A 21995-nucleotide genomic window follows, 5' to 3' on the forward strand; every position below is an offset into this window, starting at 1 on the left:
CCCTACTACTGCTGTGTGAAACGGAGGTAATGCTGCCCACTTCACATGGCTATTTTTAACACAGAACCATCACAATCATTACCATCATGACCTCTACAAGACCAGCACATATAAGAGCAGCCATGCACATGGCTGGGTGCTTAAAGACTTTTAAAGGATTAGATGGAAATGTCCACAACAATTGAGTAGCAAGCACACTTAGACTGCCAATATCTCTTAATGACCTCCTTCATCCCGCCCAGAGTAGCCTAGTGAGGCAGGCAGTTCCGCCCTTGTTTTAAAGCAGGAGAGCCTTTGATTCCAATTAAATCTAAATGCAGTATACTTAGCATTTATTCCACTCATTTAAATAATTGCATCCCATTAATTCACATTCAAACCCCATTCAAATGCTTGTCACCCACTGATATCAAACACCTGGATGCGGCTCTCAGAAAAATTCCAGGAAAACCGCAGGAGAAAAATACTTGAACTTATAGATTTGCATATACATAAGACAGGGAAGAGAGCCAAATGTCTGATAGCTTACCCTACCCAGAAATAGTCACAAAGAATGGCTTTCTCTTTAAATTTACCACTGCTAAGAAGAGCCACAGGCTCAGATGATTCGTGCGTTGTAAATTCTTCCTTTCAATCATATTTTTACTAAATAATTGTAGGTTTGTTTGTTTTGTTTCTTTTGTTTTTGGTTTATTGAGGCAGGGCTTCTCTGTGTAATAGCCCTAGTCATCTTGGAACTCGCTCTGAAGACCAGGCTGGCCTTGAACTCACAGAGAATCACCTACCTCTGCCTCCAGAGTGCTGGATTAAAGGTGTGGGCCACCACTGCCCGAATTCACTTAGCATTTACTGAGACCAGGTGTGAAGGGATCTGAAGCAGACACAGCAAGCACAAGTCTTAGCATGTGTCCATGGATGCTAATTCTGCAGTTACCTAACTTCTCTGCCTCAGTGGGGCTCTTCTTGGTTCTCCTTCTCCCCATCCCTAGCTGCAACCCCACCCCAAGCTCAATGCACCCCTGTGGGAAGCCGTACTGTGGGAGAACAGAGAGCAGTTTCTCCATTTTGTTTTTAGTCACCGAGATTGTGTTCATTCATTATGGGTCAGCTGTTCACAAACACAGGGACTAACCGAAATTCTGAATCAAGGAAGACAAACTTCCCTTAGCCAGAGTACAACAAACGAGCAAAGGAAACAGAACACACAAACACCAGTCTGAACAGCGAACCTCAGTGGGCGCCTCTGAGCTCCTTCTTTCCATTTTCAGGAAGCTTGCTCACGCTCACCTCTTCAGCCATGCAGCACATACCTGCCATGCAGTTCTAGCTATTAATTGCCACCAAAGCAGCCCAGAAGAAGGTCAGAGGCAGGTTTTCGAGGAGCAATTTACAGATGGGATAACAAAAAAAAAAAACCAAAGCTATGTGGACACTTTCAAAGCTAAGACTTTAACCAGTTGACTGGCTAAGGGCCGCTGGAATTCTTGGGGCCGGGTAGGAAGGTAGGATGACTGTTTCAATTCAACCATGAAGTGCTAATTTGAAAGATCTAGCACAAATGTGTCACCCTGAAGTCTTCAAGTAACAGAACCCTGCACACTAGCTCAACAGTGTCCCAGGAAATCTGAACACTGTCCACACCCCCTCTCTTCCTTTGACCAATTATCACCAATGGCCACTTCTGCAGGCCCACTCTGGTTCAGTTTACTTCATGGTCTGGTTACTGATACCACCTCCCTCACAACCTCCAGGGCTCTACTCTCTCCCCCACACTGGATTTACTAGGTGTGAACCAGTGAGATTAATTTAAAGGAGACTTGTGCGCACTCTCCACCATCCCCCAGAATCCCCCACAACCAATCTACCAGGACAGCAGCAATGACCCAGTTGATCTGTAGAGCCCGCCCACCCCTCCCCGCCAGCACCCTGCAGAATCCCCAAGCACCTTAGTCTCTCTTTACTGAACTCGCACAGCGCCTCCAGCCTCTCTCTCCAGAAAGCGGAACAGTTAAGGCTCCAAAGTCCAGCACTGACTAATCATGTATTTCCTGTGCCTCAGTTTACTCATTTATAAACAGGAGCGAGTTCCACTCGCCTCGGAGAACCAGAAGCTGGCATACACCCAACTGCACAGAACCACACTAACAACAACAGATCTGGGAAATACTGCCTGTTATTATGTAACTGGCACTTTACATACCACTGAATGTAAATATTAGTCCTCAGTGTTAAAATTTAAAAAAAAAAAAAAATACACCAATCGTTTCATACATAGTTTGGAATGGGCTTGGTGAACTGGATGCAAACTTGCACGAGGCAGTGCTGCTCCAAAGACTAGCTGACACTGGCACCGGTTCTCAAAAAGCCGCACACACATAGTAAACATTAGTGTCATGTCAGCAAGGTGACACTGTTGCTACATGCACGCGGCATCTCGCTTTTATCATATGTTTATGTCAGGCTACAACATAGGAAAACAATCTTGCCCCTAACCACAGCTGCTCTGAGACACACTCTTCTCAGGGAGATGGACAGCCGGCTTCGAGTTGCTTTCTACACGCCAGCTCACCAAGCACACGGGAGGCACACAGCAAGTCCTGAGCACATAAATACATATTCTCAAAAAGCCTGATGCATTAACAGCCTCTAAGCAAATTTCAAATCGTGTTAGAAATTTAAATAGCATCTCCAATGCACAAAGAACCTTCGAAACAGTTCAGTTGGCATTTCGTTTAAAACTGACCAAATTAAAAAAAAAAACAAATTATTCACATCACAAAATATTTTCCATACTGTCTATTCACGTGGACAGATCTGTGTGTAGCTCTAGTAAAAACAATGAATAAAATCTGAGTGGTGTAGGACAGAGGAGAAAAATGATTAGCACCGTCTCAGAGCTGGCATTTCACAGGTCCTCCGCACCTTTAAGCAAAGCAGCCCTTTAACTAAGACCTCAGCGGCACACGTGGCATTGTTAACTCTCCACTCCAGTCCTTGGTCAGTCACCCGGCTAGGTCACTCCATCAGTGAAGTGACTGCAGGAGAGAGCCGCAGACCCAGCACTCAGCTGGCGCGGTGCTGTGTGGAGCTCAGGACTTGCTGTGTGCTCTTGGACAAATTCTTCCTCCTGAGGAAAACCTAGGCATGATCAAACTGATTCTGAAAATGTCTAGAGATTCCAAGGGATCCCCATGCCTTTCTCAGGAGGTGATCAAAGTCATCCCCGCTCTGGAGGGCTCAATCTCTGCCATGCTAGCATGGCTCCACTCTAGGCCTCCTCTGCCTTCCTCGGGCAGTTTCCGTCTCCCAGCACTTCCTAGTTCTTGTCCTAAAACACACACTCGGGTTTACAGATCCAACATGTTCTCACTTAAAAGGGAAACAAGCAATTCCTCCCAACATGGGGTCCAATGTCCCACCTCTTATGCCGAACCCACCTGTAATCTCAGCACTCAAGAGGCTGAAAGCAGGGGGGCCTTCAGTTCCAGGTCAGAAAGGGAAGACTCTCTCTCTCTCTCTCTCTCTCTCTCTGTCTCTCTCTCTGTCTCTCTCTGTCTCTCTCTCTCCCTCCCTCCCTCCCCCCCCCGTGTGTATGTGTGTGTGTGCATGTGTGTGTTCTAATCCCAGGCAAATATGTTAGAACTATAACCCCAGGACTTGAGGGTGAAGGTGAAGGCAGGTAGATCACTTCTCCTACAAATGGAGTTAGAGGGTGAACCCGGACTACATGAGATGGTTTAAGAACCAAGAAGGGACTGGAGAGATGGCTTGGTGGTTAAGAGCATCAGCTGCTTTTCTAGAGACCCATGCTCAAGTCCCAGCATCCACACAGTAGCTAAAAACTGTGTGTAATTCTTGTTCTAGGGGGAATCCAACACCCTCTCCTGCCCCCACATGAGCACAGGATACAGATAAACATGCAGGCAAACACCCATGCCCCAACAAATAAAAACAGTGTATCAAAAAAGGAAAGAAAGAAAGAAAAAAGTGTGATCAGGCCCAGGCCTTCCCCACTCAGACTCAGAAACACCCATCCACCTCTGAGCACTCGAGAATGAAACAAGCCATCACTGGTTTGTTCCCACCAACACCTTTTTAATGACTCTGGTACCCTGTGCACAGATCAGGTAAGCTCCATCCCAACTTCTCAAAGCAGGAACCTCTTCTTCACACTCCGACACTGCCATAGCCTGTACCACATTGTGACTTAGGTATCTAATAACATTTGCTGATAATGACTGTTGCCCCATTCCCAGATTCAGCCCTCCATTATTATCATTCCTTTATGACATACCCGATCAGATTAAAAAAAAAAAAGACAGCCCCCCCCCACTGTACAAAATTTATAGTGGGGGGGACAGAACCAAAGGCAAACAAGTACACACTGTGTTAGACACTGAGCAGTGAGCAATCATTTCGCAGTGAGAAGGGAATAAGGCAGGCAGGTGGCAGGAGCAACGAGCAAGGTCCCAAAGACAAAAATCCCTCAGCAGGTCTAGGAAAATGAAGGTCCCCTCACAGGATTTTGTGTGTGTGGTTTTTCCAGACAGGGTTTGTCTGTAGCTTTGGAGCCTGTCCTGGAACTAGCTCTTGTAGACAAGGCTGGCCTCAAACTCACAGAGATCCACCTGCCTCTGCCTCCTGAGTACTGGGAATAAAGGCGTGTGCCACCACCGCCCGGCTTCCTCCCGAGATTTTAACGGGCCTCTTAGGCCACTTGTCTAACACAGAGTCCAGGAGTCAAGCTCTACCAGGTTCTACTTCTCAGGGTCAGCAAGCAACTCTAACATTCACTCATTCTTATGCCCTCACAGGCACAACTTATTCATCCCCAATCTACAAAATTTTTTTGTATAACATATATTTCAATTTTGATTCTTCAGAGACTTCTGAAATTGAAAACACCCAGGAGTGTTGGGAAGTGGGACTCATTATCTCCCCCCCCCCTTACCTCATTTCTTCACCTTCAGGGAAAAAATTAAACTTTTTCTGAGACACACTGGTTTAGGATCAGTATCAGTCTATCTACCCAACAGCCTAAGCCAAGTTGACCCTCAGCTCTCAGGAACTTCCCAGCTCCTTCTCTGCGAAAGGGCAGACTGTCTTCATGTTCTTCAATCAGAACAACATATTCCAACAGAATGAATGCAGAACCAGTTATAAGAATCCACACATGCAAGAGATTTGCAGAAATGTAAAATAGTACCTCCTTTTTCATCGACTCTTTTGATTTGAAAACTGTTATTTCTCATTTTAAAAAAAAATCTAGCATGGAGGTGTATAGGTACATCACAATAAGCTTGTTCAGAATTCAGAAGGCTCTGCATTTGGTCCCCAGAATCATACACACACCAAAAATAACAGACCCACTGTTATATTTAAAGGAGCAAATAAAAAATATGTTTTCAAATATTCTTATTAATTTCCAAACTTTCTATAAATATTGAGAAATTCAACTAACTGACACAAAGCAACATTGTAAGGGATCCCCGATGCTTAAGATTGCAAAGAGGCCCTGGAAACCAAGTTTGGGAAATGATGGCTTAAACTGACAGTGCTGGAACAGCCCTATGTCACAGCTCCATTTCTCAGGGTCAGCAGGCTACTTCTGCAGATTTCATGCCGCCGCTGGCTCACACTGACTGCCAGTTCTGCCCCCTGAATAACTGTGACTGCTGAGGACAGCCTGCTCAGCTTCCCTCCAAGCTTCCCCAACCCGTAGATCAGAAAACACCCATATGGACTCTCAGAATATGGGACTGACATTATTACAGATACAACTATTTGTGAGATTATCCTAGACTGTCCAGACAACATCCAGTGACAAATGTCCTCATCAGAGAAGTCCCAAACATTAGAGCTAAGGGGAGGCTAATTGAAAATGGAAGCAAAGACTGGAGTGATGAAGGTCAAAAAAAAAAAGATGGGGGTGGAAGATCTGAAGGACAAGAGGCAAGAGGAACTCCCCCACCACCCTCCAGACCTTTAAATTCCAGCTGCTTTTAGCCCCCTCCTCCCCAACAGCAGCCACAAGTGACAACACTTCACTGTGACTCTCAGAGCCACTGTGGCCTCTGTCACCTTAAATCTCATATCCAAACACCACCACAGGGCACCCAGGACTTGACCCCACCTTTATGCCCAGAACAATGCACTACGTCTTGGCCCTAGAGCCAATGATGTTCCTGTCAGGGATTCCTTGCACCAGCTGGCCCCTCCCTTACACCCTCAGCACCATCTACTCCAACACAACCTCTGGGTCCCGGATTCAAATCCTCCTTTCTCAAGTTCTATCAAAAATGGGTCACTTCCTGTTGCTCCTGCAGAACTCTGGAGAGTATCTGAGCCACGCTGTCCCTCATTTGCTTGTCTGTCACTCCCTCCGTCAGCACTCCTCCACTCCAGAACTATCTGGATCCAGCGCATATCAGGGGCACACAGATACCTAGTCGTGACAACCCACAGTATGCTCAGACACTGCCAATGTCGCTGGAAATCTGCCGCAGAGCGAAAGCTCTAGGGCTCCGGATCTAACGTTCCTACCGTTGCTTATGACTACTTTTTAAAAACAGTTCTGAGTCCTAGGTACAGCGGGGAATAGCAGGAAAGCAGACTTGGGCCCTGTCCTCATTAAGCCCTTGCTGGCAAAGAGCCCGAGGAGTGCTCAATGAATCCGGATAAATGACTGAATCAGTCTGGCACGCACAGGTACGAGGACATTCCCCTCATAATATGGAAAGTAAAACCCGAGAGTGAAAATGTCTCTTCCTGGGGCCACAGCATTCTGCAACTACAGAGGATCCACCTTCAGGTATTTGCGACTGGTGTGCTAACACTGAGGTCAACAAAACTGACACTGAAGAGGAAGGAAGTGCCAAAAACAAAGAGCAAACAGAACGAAAAACAACAAAAAGTCACAGCTGTTAAGCGGCGGTCCCAGTAAACACAGGGCAGAAACTGCCCCAGTCAGAGGTCTAGCTGTCCTCATAGGTAGAGATGGGACTGTGAGCCATGCATTTAGCAAAGAAGGAAACAAACAAACAATAAATAGGAAGCTCTCTAAATGGAAGGTGAAATAACAATGCAAAGACCGATCAGGGAAACCAGTGTCACCACAGATCTACTGTGGAAAGTCACTTTACGGGAGCTGGGTTTCCCTCTGTTGTGAGGAAACCCGGAATAATCCACCTCTGCCCCTCAACAGGCATGGCTCCTGCGCATGGGAGAGACCCACAGACCATCCTGCTCTGAGGAAGCCAGAAGAGGGCTCTTCCCTCTCGCAGACAAACTCCTCCTGCCAACAGCAGAAATAAAAGAGCCCACTGCTCAGTATCTCTTGACTTGGTCTGGTGGACCTCATCGGATGCTGCCTGTTGCCTGTGCCCCAGCCTGAGCCAGAGATGAAGAATTCTGAAAAGTTAACTCTCAAAAACATAGGGAGGCGCGTACTGTAAATCTCTGAGAGTACAGAAAGGATCACAATGACATTAAAACACCTCTTGCTCCAAGAATCTGGTACCTGGCCCCAATAATGGCTTAAAGAGAGTGAACTCCTATTGTTTATTTAAGAAGAACTAAGGGGATGCCGATGCCCACAAGGTCAGTTCAGCAGCTTAAGGGCCTCTGGGGCTACTCAACCAGCATTCTGTGTTAGCGTTTCAGATGCTGTCTCATGGTTTTGAGATGGGTGCAGTGGCTCCAGCTATCATATCCTCTCCCTACCAACCTTTCCAAACAGGAAACTCTGGATTTTTCAAGGCATAAGGAAAGGGCTTTCTCCTGTACCTGTAGGTTTATCAGAGAGGCAAATACTCTTCTGCGGCATGAAGCCCTGTGCTTAGTCCGGGCTGCGAAAGGATACAGAGAATGACGATCTGGCTTTTTGTTTGTTTGTTTTTTAGGTGGGAGGCAGGAAAGGAACGGCATAACAGAGGTGTCTTCATAACTACACGCAGCTGCTGGCGAGCCTGACAATCGCCTTTATTTAAGAAACAAAAGAAGGGAGGCCTGGTGGCCAGCACTTGGTGTTAAATACCACACTCCCACAGTGGAAGAATTTAGGTGATGAACCTGGTGTCAGTCAGCTCACAGGGCTACTGGTACAGGCTGGCTCTAGTGCACCACTGAATTAGACCTCACATTTTTTTTATGTTTATGTTTTCCTTCCCTCCTTCATAGTAAGCCACTCTGAGGAATTACACAGTAGAGATGGCAGAGCTGGAATGCCCTCAGAAGGGAGCCTGACCTCCACCCTCCAGCTCCTGGCACACAAACAGAGCCACATGTATGCAGCCAGCGCTCTCCTAGGGACAATGAAACAAAAGTCATCGATGGGAAAAAAAAAAAAAAAAAACATGTTTATTCAAACCAAGTCAAGAAGGTAATTGGTGAGGTTTCTTTTTCACCTTAAACCTCTATCTCGGGGGAGGGAGGGGCTGGGAGAGCCAAGGTCTCCTGCAGGAAGACAACTGAGGACAGCGACCATGAATGCTGTAGCTGGGCTACGGGCAAGGCTGGGTAGAGTCTGGTCACCTGGGATACAGTAAGGGTCCTCTTCCCAGATGGGAGACGTCGGCAAGGGCTCTGCCCTCGGGAGCTAATTAACTAAAACCAAGAGGGGCTTCTCTTCAGTGTGGAACCAGGGAAGCTGGAAGCAGTGGGAAGGGACAGGTGCCAAGGTGTCCTTTGAGAAGAGCCCCAGGTGTGCGGAGACGGGACTCTAGGCAGTCAACTAGCAGCAGCCACCAAGTGGTAGCACACGGTGGTGGAAATCCCAGCTCTGGGGAGGCTGGGGTGGGACACTCCAGGAGCCCAGGAATTTGAGGCTCAGCCTGAGCAACACAGTACTGACTTCAAGTCATTTAGAAGATTAAGGATAAAAGAAAAAGAAATTAAAAAAAAAAGAACTGTAATCCTAAAGACCCATATTTACAAAGCCAATCAAAATTATCTAATCATTTTTCAGTTTACTTTTTCTTTCTTTTTATTTATTTATTTATTTATTTACAGTTTACTTTTTCTGAGGGCAAAAAAAAATACTACAAGGCTAACGTTACAGTTTAAAATGCAAATTTTTAGCAAAAAGAAGAAAGTTTTAAAATATTGCCAATTCTATGCCCAGTGCTATGATTTAAATGTATTTCCCCAAATTCATATTACCCTAATGCTAGAAAGCTAAGAGGTGGGTCCTTTGAGAAGTGAGTAGGCCGGTCACCTTGGTCACCTTGCTCTGCCCCTTCCCCCACATCCCACTGTCGCCCACCAGATGGACACCTCTGCTGGGTCAGGGGCCTGGAAACAGGTGGGTACCAAAATCAGGTCAGGCCACTCTTGACCTTGTGCATCTGTGAAATGCCTTTCACAATATTATAAAGGAGCAAGAAGCCCTTATCAAATGACAAGCCCCTCAATGTTGGATCTCCAAGCCTTCAAGCCTGTGATAATATGCTTCTTTTCCTTAAAAATAAAAAAGTACTTAAAATTTACCCAGTGCTGTGTCAGAGCGCCACAAATGGACCCAAAGACCCAGAGTTAACAGGACTTCCATAATATGCAGATATGCAAATTTTAAGTAGGACTTGTGCTCTTTTGCTGATTTAGTGGGGTGTTTTTCTTTTCCTCATTAGTAAGTTTCCTAAGGCACTGAGGAGTTGGGAATGGTTCCTAAAGTCCCTGTCACCACGGACCAGCTCTGGAAACTGACCAGTGATAAGGAACGTAGTTGCAGAAGCTCCCAGATCCCTTCTTGGGAGGAACATGGATGAGTACAGATGCCCTCACTGTACCCTTTCTTCCCTCCTCTGGCCTTCCCACGCCATGATGAGCCAACACTGCTCTCCTTTACTGTACAGGGACTCGAAGTTTTGGCCACTTCATCCCCTCCACTGCTTACTCTACCACAGCAGTGGTCTCCCAAGAAGTTCAAAACCTCTGTATGAGAAAAGCCTCAGAGCAAAAAAAAGTGAGATCCCTGAGTCTATCTCCCTCTTTCTGCCCTGCCTAGCACCTGCCGCTGCTCCCCATGCACAGGCATGCACCTGCCACTGCTCCCCATGCACAGGCATGCACCTGCCACTGCTCCCCATGCACAGGCATGTACCTGCTGCTGCTTCCCATGGACAAGCATGCCCGTGAAGGCTGCTCCCCATGCATGTGCATGCCCCTGCCCCTGCTCCCCATGCACAGGCATGTACCTCAGGGTGCTACTGTGAAGCAAAAATTCCTGGAATCCATTCTGCTTCCTTCTCACCTACCCAAAGACCACAAAGACCACCTACCCAAAGAACCACTTTGTGGTTCTCCAACTCCCTGAAGGACCATGTTAATCTCAAGTGTCAACCTGTGGGGGAAACATCTAACAAGATGTTGGATGGAGGACAGTGGCCGCAATCCCCACAGACAGCCTGAGAGTCCATCTGAGAATCCAGTCCCAGGGCAAAGAGAAACCTCACAGCGCTACTAAGTTAAAGCAGGGCTTTCTGGCACAAGGCTAGCACATTTCTCCTTTGCCTCAGGTTAGCCACGAGCTTCTGATATTTCCAGACCTGGGCATAGAATTCTACTGGACTAGAAATACTTTCCAGCTGGCAGGAAACAAGCCCAGGCTGGGAATGGGGTTTCCAATCAGCTACTTTCAGTGGGAAAGTAGCAAAATGCCCATTCACGGAGCTTAGTTCCCAAAGGTACCAATACTTCAGATAGAAAGATACGAGGACGCAAGGTATCGAGCAGTGAGTGGGAACCTGACAGAGTCCAAGCTGCTCTGCAGGTAAACACACAAGCCAAAGCATTGTTTCTCAAGCTCATGCATTCCCGAATTTCCTCCCACTAGTTCTGGGTGGCCAGGTCTCGGTGGACCTATGTACTGCCTCTCTGAAATGACAACTAGGTGCCCTTCTGATCTCTGGCCAGACTCATTAAGCAACACTTTCTAAAAAAGTGGTGCTGAGGACCGGATCCAGGGCTTTGTCTGACACTGAGTCCAGCCCCTGCCCCATGCAGAACTTACCCTTGGGCAGTTAGAGTAAGAACTGATCCAGGATCACCACCCAGAAGCAGAACCACCCCCTCCCTGATACTGGGATTTTAATGGAGTCTGCACCGGAGCCCTGAGGCCAATGAATTGCTGCTCTCAGGCAAGGAACATTCTAGAACCAAATGTCTCTCCAGCCTTCTGTCAGAGTCCTCCAGGCAACTGGCCAATTTGTCCAGTCTTCCCTGTGACTTCAATCTAACCGTCCCCATTCCTCTGACTCTGCACCTCCCCCATGGATCTGAATCGTGTAGACTTTCCCTTCAGTCTGTACCTGATCTAACCCAGCCACGAGGCAGTCGCGTGAACACCAGCAACAAACCCCTGCCCTCGTGCAGCTTTCATTCCAGTGAGGAGAGCAGGCCATGGGGAGCAGATGCCATACCCCAACAGTTGGATTTCAGACACGGATGAGCACTATAGAATCACGGTAACACATGGGAATGCGAAGAAGTTGAAGACAGGCAGCAAGAAGGGTCCCCACTTAGGGACAATCTCTTAGCTAAAGCCTAAGAACAACAAACACCACTACAGCAAAGGACTGTAAATTAAACATTGAAGAGCCAGGCCCGTTGGAGGGGAAGAGAGCATTAGTGGCCCAATGTACAGTCAGAAGCCAGAAGAGTAGACAGCAGCAAGGTGTGCATAAAGCCGATTTCCAAAGGCACTTGTCGGGGACACTGTCCTCAGTACAACAGAAGGCCCCTGGGTCCTTTGCCAAGGCATCAGCTACTTGTAGCCCACCTGTATTGAGTGTCGTATGGGAAATCTGTTCAAATACAAACCCCATTTCACAGGCGAGAACTCTGCGTCAAAGAAGTGGGAAGCAATGGAGCCATAACTCAGAGGCAAGCTGTGTGGTGACAGAAGTTGAGGTGAGCAAGGGCCAGAATGCTGAGACCCTGAAGGATCTGCACCCTATTCGAAGTGCAAGAGAAAGTTGGCGGAGAGGGACTGGGGTTTCCTGACATACTCTTAGATATGACTAAGAAACGATGTAATGTCCGAAGGAAGTCCCACCAAACAATGCCTCAGTGGGCTGGTAAAACAAACTTGAGCTTCGGCCATAGACGATCCTTAAGTGAATCAGGTTGAATTCCCTAGGAAGCAGGCCCTGTAAAGTGGGATGCCTTCTCTCTGGCCCAAGGTCTGGACCGACTGGCTGTATCACATTACATTCCATCTGGTTAGACATGCAAATCCCGGGGCCACTCCCAGACCTGCTGAATCTCAGACCCAACAACCCAACATCTCCCTCAACTTCACTTTTCTTTCTTTTCTCCTTTGTAGCACTGGTATCCGAACCCAGAACCCTGTGAACACTAGGCAATCAACCACCCTGGACACTAGGCTACGCCCCTAGGTCCGGATTCAATCTTAACCTTTCAGGTGAGTCAACTCTGCTCAGAAGCTGGAAGGAGCTGTGCAGGCACCACCAACTTTGCAGAGCTGCACTGCCTCTCCCCAAGCAGCCCTGCTGTGCATACCACTCAATCCTTCCCCTGGGCCCCACTGCTGCCTCCTATGCCTAGAAACCTCACTAGTACCCCAATCCATTTTTCTTACAAATCTGATTTCCAGAACATATTTACTGTTCAACTGACCAGGCCACATGGCCAAGGTAAAACAACTTGTCCCTCCTTCGAGGACTCCATTTCACTTCCATGGCTCTGGGCCTTCACAGCAGACTGCGAGAATACTCTGGACATTTACCTCGGCTTTTCCGACACCTCTAACAACGTGTTGGCTTTTTATTCACCCATCTCTTTTTCATTAATACACTATGAGAAATATTTGTGCCCTTGGAATTCCAGGAACTTCACTCTGTGCCAGACACATCGATGACAGCAAATGTCAATGTCTTCCTATCCTCAAGAAACCGTCCCATTGGCAGGGAATGGCCAGACACAAACAAATAATTATAAACAATACACATGTCAGAAAGGCCTGGGAAGGGTCACTGAGCTGAGGCCAACATGATGATAAAGAGCCAAGCCTGACCAGTGCTCCCTGACAAGAAATATTCGTGCTCTGAATCGACACCCAACTCTAAGTTCTCTACATGCACTACCCATGTAAGTACCCAACCACCTTGCAGGGAAGTCATAGCCTCCCCCACACCCTATAAGGAAACAAACTGCCATGCAGGGAGAGGAAAGGGTATGTGAACAAAACAGGATGGCTCCAGAGCCCACCTTCGGGACCACAGCTTGTGAGAACTGGACAGAATGCTGAGGATGTAGGAGGAATGGCAGGCAGGTGTCCAGGCAGAACAACATATGCAAGAGTTCCCTGGAGGAGAGATCAACCTAAAGCCAGAAGAAAATCTGAGGAAGTTGGTGAAACTGAGAAGCATCAGACGAATCGGAAATCAAACTATTCCGGAGGTGAATCAGACAAGGCAGGCTGGTGGGTGCAGAATACTGATATGTAGAAGAGCTGTAAAGGGGAAGGGAAAAGAAAGACTCCCCCATGACCCGGATTCCCACATTGTAAAGTTGGCAACCGAGTACTAGACCACCACATTTACTAAAGTCTAAAGTGGGGCCAGGGGACTGCAAGCTCTCGAAAGGATTCAGTCAACTGATGAAGCCGGTTAGCAGATCTTCCCACCGAAGGAGACCACTCGGTATCCTGAAATCCTATTTGCAGAACACTATTCCCACTTCTTAACAATAAAAATGACGTATGCAGTCACGAGGCAGCTTCTGTTAGAATTAGGGCTTTTCTTACACAAATACGAGGGGAAAGTTTTCACAACATTTTAACTACCTTTTTTTCTGAAGCGCACAATTAAACTAGTTGACAAGGGAGAAGTGATGCCACTCTGCCGACTACAAATATGCTCAGCCATCATGCAAACCCATGACTGAACTTATGAACTACACTTCCTCCGTTAAACCACTGCTCCCCAGCTGGATGTCGTGGTGCAGGCCTATGACCTCAGCACTTTGGAGACCGAAGCAAGAAGATTCTGAGTTCAAGAGCAGCTTGGGTAGGGCCAGTGGGACCGTTCTCAAATAAATCACCACTGCTCTCTGGTCCACAGCAGTGTAGATTTGGATGCACGAGTCAACTTTTCAAAGTCTCAATAGCAATGGTCTCTTTTGAATCTGTGTAATTATATATCTTTGTATGTGTGTGTGTGTGTGTGTGTGTGTGTGTGTGTGTATGGGATTTGATGCTTTTTATACTCATATATATACTTCAATAAACTCCCAAAGTCAAGACTGCCAAGAAAGCACAATAAAGTTTCTCTACAGTTATTAAAAGAATAAAAGCACTGGCTGACTGGCTGTACCAAGATGGGGTGGAATTTTGAGGGAGTAGTACAGCAGAAATAACTGAAGCTTAGGAATCTGTTCGCCAACCACCAAAAAACAGCCTAGCACCTGTTCCGTATTGTACCCAAATTTGACTACAGCCACATATAACTCTCTCCTCAAGAGATAGAATATCGGTCGCCTGGGGGGAAAGTGAATCCTAGAAGAACCACAACACGGCGCTCACCCTGCATGCAGTGCTGATTTGAATGAGCACTGCAGTGGCAATCCCATCACCTTATCTTCTCAAACTCAAGTATAAAAAGTCCCCTCTAAGAGTCACTCCTTCCAATTTTACATTTCTAGATAATGACCCAATATCCAAAATTACTCTTTCCAGGATCCAAATCCTGACGTGGCTGTCATACTTAAAAATAAATGCTGAACAAGCACACATGATAATCCAAGTCACCAAGCCAAAACTGGGGAGTTGCCTTCAGGTCATTCTCCAGACAGATGTAGTGAGACAAGATGAGAAAAGTCAACCAAATGACCATCCCTATCCCTACCAAAACTTTACAAATGTTCTGCCACTAATGTTTAAGTCAACTTTCTTTATGCCTGGCCCTTAGTCTCTATTCTTAGCAGTTGGGTAAGGATAGGGGAAAGGCCGTCCTTAGCAGCTGGGTAACGACACAGAGAAGTCTACAAACTGTCACCTAACTCTGTGGTGGAGCGTCACCTGTAAACTTCCCAGCCATCTTTGATCTGAACCACTCCCCTGAAGCTCAAATTTAATGTGATACGTCTTAAAGGCATTGATATGATGGTTTTTCGGGCACATTATTAACCAGCCTGAGTTGAGCTGGGTTGAGTCTGGGTTCTACTAATGGAACAGATACATTCACCAAGACAGAAGTCTTAAAGAACTTTTACTTGCAAAGTCCTCAAGTGAAACCACCGGACAGGCAAAGTTTGAACAGAGAGTTTCCTGGGTCACAGAAAGGATACATGGTCGTTTCAAGTTCAGCTACAGAAAAGAGAAGGTGGGAGGGCTGTCTGAAAGGACAGCTGTGGAGCAGGTGAACCAAAACAAGAAAAGATAGTCTCTCTCGGCAAAATGGATAGCCCAGGGTGATCATTGTTACAACCGGAGAGCTGTTACATAACTACTTGTTAACTCCTGACACACACCTACATAGCTATGCTAACCACTGAAGCTACTGTACGTGCTGCAACTGCCAAGGTTTCTCCAATCAATTTCATTCAAAGAAATAAGTAATCCTGGAAGCTATTCCTTCCAAAGGTAACTTGCCTGCTTTTACACATACAAAACAGCCTCCGGGAAAGCCAACTGCCTCTCTAGAGACAAAATTCAGTGTTTCTCCTTAATATGGTTTTCTTAAGGTTTTTTTTTAAGAGAGAGATACAGAGTTACATTCACAGAGCCAAATATATGATCACCTAGCTAAAAAACGACTTCCATTCCAAACTGAAGGATGTGAACAGGATCCCTCCCCCATCCCTGCCTGTACCGCTGGCGCAAATCCCAAGACCTCAGTGTCCGATGTACTGCATTCCAACATTTGTCAAAAAGTTTACGAGGATTTATCGAAGCGACCGAGAAAAATAAATAAATAAATAAGTAAATAATACTGGCAGAAACGGAGGAAAGCCAGCAGGAGGATGCAAGCAAGGAAGAAGCGGTAAAGAGCCCGGAGGCTCAGTGCAAGGCCCGACAACCGGGAAGCGACCTAGCCCCCGCAGAGCGACCGCCCAGCGGAGCGCGGGGGGTTGGCAGGCTCCAGGTCTCGGTGGCCCAGGGTCCCTGATACCCCAGCCCCGGCCCCGCCTCCGATCCCCTCCCCAAACCTTCCCCCGCAGCGCCGTGGACGCCTGCCGGGGCCAGCTTGGCCCCGGGTCAGCGCTGCGGAGCGCGGCACAACCGCGGAGGCCGCCGGTGCCCTTACCTCCTTCTGCTTGGGGTCCTGCGGGTAGACATCGGGCGGCCCGAGCCGCGGGCGCTTCAGCGGTCTCTGTTCATAACTGAGAAGCCCGAAGGCGGCCATGATCTCTCATGTTAACCGGCGAAATGAATGAGAGTTGGAACTGGAGCAGCCGCCTCTGAGCACCAGGGAGCAGCACTTTGCAGACAGACTCGCTCGCCCCTCCACTCTCGCTCGCCGTGGCGCTGCAGGCAGGAGAAAGCAGGTTGGAGACCGCCGCTGCCGGCGCGCAGACGCGCTCAGGGGGGGCGCCTCCGTGGGCACCCCGCTGCGCCGAGCCCCGGGACGCCAGCTCCACGGGCGGCGACGGGGCTGGAGGTCGGCCAGGGTCCGCCGCGGCGCCTGCCTCACGCCACCCCCACCCGGTCGGTCCCCAAAGGGGGGGGGCGGGGAGGAGCAGCTGATGGGAACGTGTGACTTTCTTCACCAATGAACCCAAACCCACCCCGGGGTCACGGGCTGGGGTGGGGGAGGGGTGCAAAGGGGGGAAAAAACTTTTTCTTGGCGCCTAGGAGGGAGGCTCGGTGTCGCCGGGAGCTCGGCGTCCTCGGGCCCGCGAGGCGCTACGCAGCGGCCCGCGCCCACTTCCTGGCTCGCCGTACCCCGCGCCCGCCACCTTGCACCCGGAGGACCTGGTGCCCGGGCACGGAGCCGAGGGAGCGAGGCCGCGAGGGGCGAGGATGCGGACGCTGCCGAGCGAGGCCGATGTCCCCCCCCACACACACACACACGCTCAGCTGGCGCAGAGGCTAAGCGGGTCCCCTCGGCGGCGCCCGGGCGCTTTGCGAGCTGCCGGCTGCAGGCGGCCGCGGCGGCTGAAGGGGGGCCGCGCTCAGTGTGGCGCGGGGCCGACTTAACCCTTTCCTGGGCCTCCCGGGGCTGGGGAGGGGGGTGAGGAGCGATGGCCGCGAGCACCGACGGGCACATCGGGCGAGCAGGCGACTCGGCACCCCGGGTCGCCCCCTGGCCGCCGCGCGCCCCGCTCCCCACCCCCAACAGTTTACCTGTTGGTCCCCTCAGCTAGCCGCTAGGCAGGGGCGGGCGGCCGGGGCGCTCTGGCGGTGGCCGCAGCCTCCATCGCTCAGGTAGGGGAAGGGAATTGGATTTGACGTTGCGAGGTGTGTGTCTCGCCAGACTGCGGACGCCGCCGCGAAGTTTGCGGCTGCCTGGGGGCGTCGCTCGCTGCCGCCACCGCCGGCGTTCTCGCCCCCACGGCCCGGGAGCGCGAGCTCCCGAGTTGGCGGACGGCGGCGCGGCGGCCGCACTGAGCATGCCCAGCTTGGCGACCGGACCGCGGAGGAGTTGGCTGCGAGCGCCTCGAGCGCTCCCATCCGCCTCTCCGGGTTTTCGCAGCCGCAGAGCGCGCAGTCCGCGGGCCCCGCGCCCCAGCCGGCAGCAGGGTTAACCCGGCTATGGAACCAGCACCAGGAGGGACCCCCATGGCCCTCAGGCTGCGCCCTCTGCCTCGACCCCTCCTGTGGTCGCAATCCCAGCAGCCTGGGCGAAACCTCACCTGCTGGCAGCACAGGGGTGGGGGGTGCCGAGAGGAGGGGGCGATCCTTTCTGGGGAACGGTCAACCTACCTGCCTGCGTCCCTTGGTTGCTCCAGGTGGATACCCAGAAGCTGGGCCACTAGCCTTGAGCATCCCGACCTAGCCTAGGAGGCGGGCCCAGTCTGTCCTGAGGGACCCTGCAGGAGGCGCGCCCAGGAGGACGCGCCAGCACTTGGCCAAGAATGATGGCTGCCATTTATGGAGTCTTCCTTTGGTGCTATGATCTTGAGTGTCCGAATTTGCTTCTGACAGCAAACCCTCCAAGGTTTTATTTGCACTCTCGTTATAAATGAGGAAATTGTATCAGCTCCGAGAGGTTAGGTGACTTGTTCAAAGCTGCGAAAGCTAGTCGGAATTTGAACCTGCCACTGCCAAAGCTCAGGTTTCTGACCTACCTCCCCTGCTTTTATTTGGAAGGGCCGGTGCTCGATCTGCCCTTGGCCTGATTGTGTCACATCCCCCATACCTTGAGGAATGCCTTGGATTCCTGTTCCCAACTCTGAAAGGATGTGCAAGAAATAACCTGCAGCCTTTGGTGCATGTTGGTGACATACTAATGCCTAGTAATCACTTTGCTAGATTAAAAGCATCCAAGAGAAGGAAGAGGAAAGTGGATAACGTGATGGCATTACAGTAGACTAGTTCTTCACTGCTCACTCCGAACTTCACAAGTACCTTCTTTCTACCCAGCCTGAAATCTAAGTGGGGCTGTATGTGGCTGAATTCACTACTCAGTCTGAGCTAGGCCTTCTATGGAACACTTCCCTTCTACCAATAGATGTTTCCTGCCCACTTCTCACCTTGCCATAAACATATCTCTTCTAATATTCTATGCATAATAACACCATGGTGTAGTTTCCCTTGCGTTATAAGCATCTATCAAATCCAGCTCCTTTTCTTGGAAGAAAAGATAGTTTTTATTCATATCTAATTTTATCAAAAAAATTATCGCGCATGTCAAAAAGTGAAGAAAGAATATAATAAATGCCCGAGTATTCATCACCTGTGACAATGTTTCGCCGTTTCGATTTCACCTGCTTTCCCCATTTCCAATGGACTGGTGTACACACCGATGTAGTCATGATAATTCTTTGATTTTTGTAAGAGGTACACGACATTGCACTTGACACATCTCCAAAAAATTGTGGCTCTGTGGGATGGATGGCGGGTGGTTGAATGTGTAAATGTGTGGGCTTAGGACTTCATCACAAGTAGTATTTCACAAGCACTGTACCATGCAACTCAGTCTGATGTTTCCATGAGAGACATGTCCAAGATTTTTCTCATGGGATAACTGTCACAATCAGTGTCCTATTGCTGTGAAGAGATGCCAGGACCACAGCAACTCTTAAAAAAGAAAATGTTGAATTGGGGCTTGCTTCTCCATTCAGACATTTAATCTATTACTGTCATGGCAGGAAACCTGGTGGCATGCAACAGACACGGTGCTGGAGAGGTAGCTGAGAATACCACACCCTGAGCAATAGACAGAAGGAAGAGACACTGGGCCTGGCTTGAGAATTTGAAACCCCAAAGCCCACCCCCAGTGACACACTTCCTCAAACAAGGCCCCTCAATACGCCAACAAGGCCACATCTAATGAACAGCATTCAAATATTTGAGATAGTGGAAGCCATTCATAGTCAAGCCAACACAATAGCCAAGGCAGAATAACTCCAAACCAATTGTTTTTGCTTGTTTTGGAGGATTTGAGGTGGTTTTATGATTTTTTTAAAAAAATTTATGGTAATGGTAGTGGCTTGATTTGATTGGATTTTGTTTTCAGTTTTTATTTTGATTTGATTTCAAGCCATAGATCTTTCTTCTTTTTAAAGATGAAATTCCCAAGCCATCCTCTCCAGACATATACCTGCTGCCAGTTGTTAAGAGCCGAGGCTTACATGAAGCCTACTCTAAACTAAGGCTCGCTGTAATCCTTTGCCTTTTCCAGTGCCCATAGCACTTATTTTTTATTCTTTTTTCAATACCTCATTACTTATTGACATCTGTTCAAATATATGACCCAAGATTATCTTATTCTCCTCTCCTTTCCTTACTCTTCTGCCCTTCCACTGCAGAATTAGTCTTAAAGCTACAATGCAGATTTAACCTGCTGATCTTAACCTGGAAGCCATTTTGTTATCTGCTGTGCTTTAAATTTCCACATGGTGCTTGCTAAAGTAGCAGATAAGTACAAATTCTTGTTGAGGTTCTCAATGCGTAGACCAGGCTGGCCTTGAATTCACAGATCTCTGCTGCCTGCCTCTACCTCCCAAGTGTTGGGATGAGAGCTGTATACCATCACACCTGGCTTGATACTGTTCTTAAAGAGTATCTAATATTTACCTAGCTAATGGATTCCCCTAAGACTGGCCCCTCCTCCGAAGGTTCTTGGCCTGCCAGAAAAGATGCTATTTTAAATGGCTGTAGAGGAAAAGTGATGGAACATGGCTAGGGGAGGATGAACTACAAAACAAAACTACAAAAAAAATATATATTAGGAAGCTGTGTCACCCAAGCTAGCTCTGCATTACACCTTCAGAGACTTGATAGATGTTGAAAAAGTGGTCATTTTCTTGTGTCACATCCAAGGGCTCCTCAAACAACCTTCAGCACCAAGAAGGCCCTCTAAGTGCTTATAGCCACTTCTTCTCTCTGTAAGCTTTTGGCTACTCATCTTCAGCAAACCATACCTCACTGTTAGCATAAAGTTTGTTCTCTTGGGCAAAGTTCCTTCAATATGTCCCAAAGCTGGCTTCCTAGTCCTCCATTTGCTCAGCAGGTAATGTGCAGGTCTCCTTTGCCAGTGTATACTCTGTGCAGACATTTTTCTAACCAATATTCTCTCCTTGCCAGCCATGGGTATATTGTGCAAGCCACAGCCCACCTTAAAAGTTCTCCAGGTTCGTACAAGCTACAAAGGGCGAATAAGATGAGTGGTGTGCGGTCCTCTCCATGTTCTTCTCGTGAAGGTGAAGGATAACAACGTTTTCAGAGCATATCTGAACTAGGGATGGCTAGTTACAGAGCAGATCCCTCATGAGCCGTGTCCTACCCTTCCTGCTCGACAGCGATGGTCCCAGACGATCAAAGGAGCAAGCAGTAAGTAGAGTTAGGTCTGACCCCCACACACACCTGTGCTTGTTATCATTGTCAGTGCACTACCTGCGTGAACTAATCGTTACACCGCACATGTAAAAGTGGGCATCAGAAGACAGTTGTGGCGTAAGAGAAGAAGCTCCTAGCAGTTTGCTGTACCACAGCAGTATGCCTTCACTCAAGTGGAAAGAAACAGTTCTCAGTGCTGTGGTGCCTGGAGGTGCAGTAATTAAAGTTGCTGGGTTTTCTCGTGGGATTGATGCTTGTCCAGGTGTGTGTATCATTGTGTTTTGTTCCCAGTTTATCTGCAGGCAATCTTGCTTTACTTTCAGTTCTGCTTATGCCCCCATTATGTTTAAATGTGTTTGTGCTGTGCCTGCATCTGAATCAAAAAATAAAATTCCATGCTTTCCTTGAGTCAAAAGAATCAAACAACGGACAGAAAAACAACTGGAGGGGCTGGAAAGATGGCTCAATGATTAAGAGTGCACACTGTATCCCCACCTTCCCCACAGTCAACTTGCAAAATTTATTCTATTTCCCCTTCCCACGGAGATACAGGTGCCCCCGACACACACTTTGAGGCCTCATTGTTAGCCTCTCTGAGTCTGTATTGTAGCATCATTATCCTTTACTTTACAGCCAATATCCACTTGTGAGTATGTGCCATGCTTATCTTTCTAGGTCTGGACCACCTCACTTAGGATGTTTTTTTCTACTTCCATCTATTTGCTTGAAAATGTCATGATGTCATTTTTTTAACTGCTGAGTAATACTCCATTGTATAAATTGCTACATTTTCTTTGTCCATTCTTGTGTTGAGAGACATCTAGGTGGTTTTCTGTTTCTGGCTATTACGAATAAAACTGCTATGAACATAACTGAGCAAGTGTCCTTGCGGTAGGATGGAGTCCTTTGGGCGTATACCCAAGAGAGGTACAGCTGGGTCTTGAGGTACATTGACTCCCAATTTTCTGTGAAACTGACATAGTGATTTCCATAGTGACTGCAAAAGTTTTCACACCGACCAGCAATGGTAGGT

At 48.3% G+C, this 21995-nt stretch overlaps 1 protein-coding gene across 8 annotated transcripts in view; it reads right to left on the reverse strand.

Moving 5' to 3' along the window:
• The window catches only part of Med12l (mediator complex subunit 12L), a 297109-nt gene extending 279608 nt beyond the window's left edge, over nt 1-17501 (reverse strand). For all 8 annotated transcript variants that reach the window (XM_057756832.1, XM_057756830.1, XM_057756835.1 and 5 more), the window contains exons 1-2: nt 17306-17501; nt 16266-16486 (exon numbers count right to left, since the gene is read on the reverse strand). In XM_057756832.1, the coding sequence (XP_057612815.1) occupies nt 16266-16364 (99 nt within the window). In that variant the 5' untranslated portion in view covers nt 16365-16486; nt 17306-17501. The remainder of the gene's footprint in view (nt 1-16265; nt 16487-17305) is intronic.
• Between the last annotated feature and the right edge of the window lie 4494 nt (nt 17502-21995).

The sequence above is a fragment of the Chionomys nivalis genome, chromosome 24 (genome assembly GCF_950005125.1).
Source record: "Chionomys nivalis chromosome 24, mChiNiv1.1, whole genome shotgun sequence".
In the NCBI taxonomy this organism is placed as follows: domain Eukaryota; kingdom Metazoa; phylum Chordata; class Mammalia; order Rodentia; family Cricetidae; genus Chionomys; species Chionomys nivalis.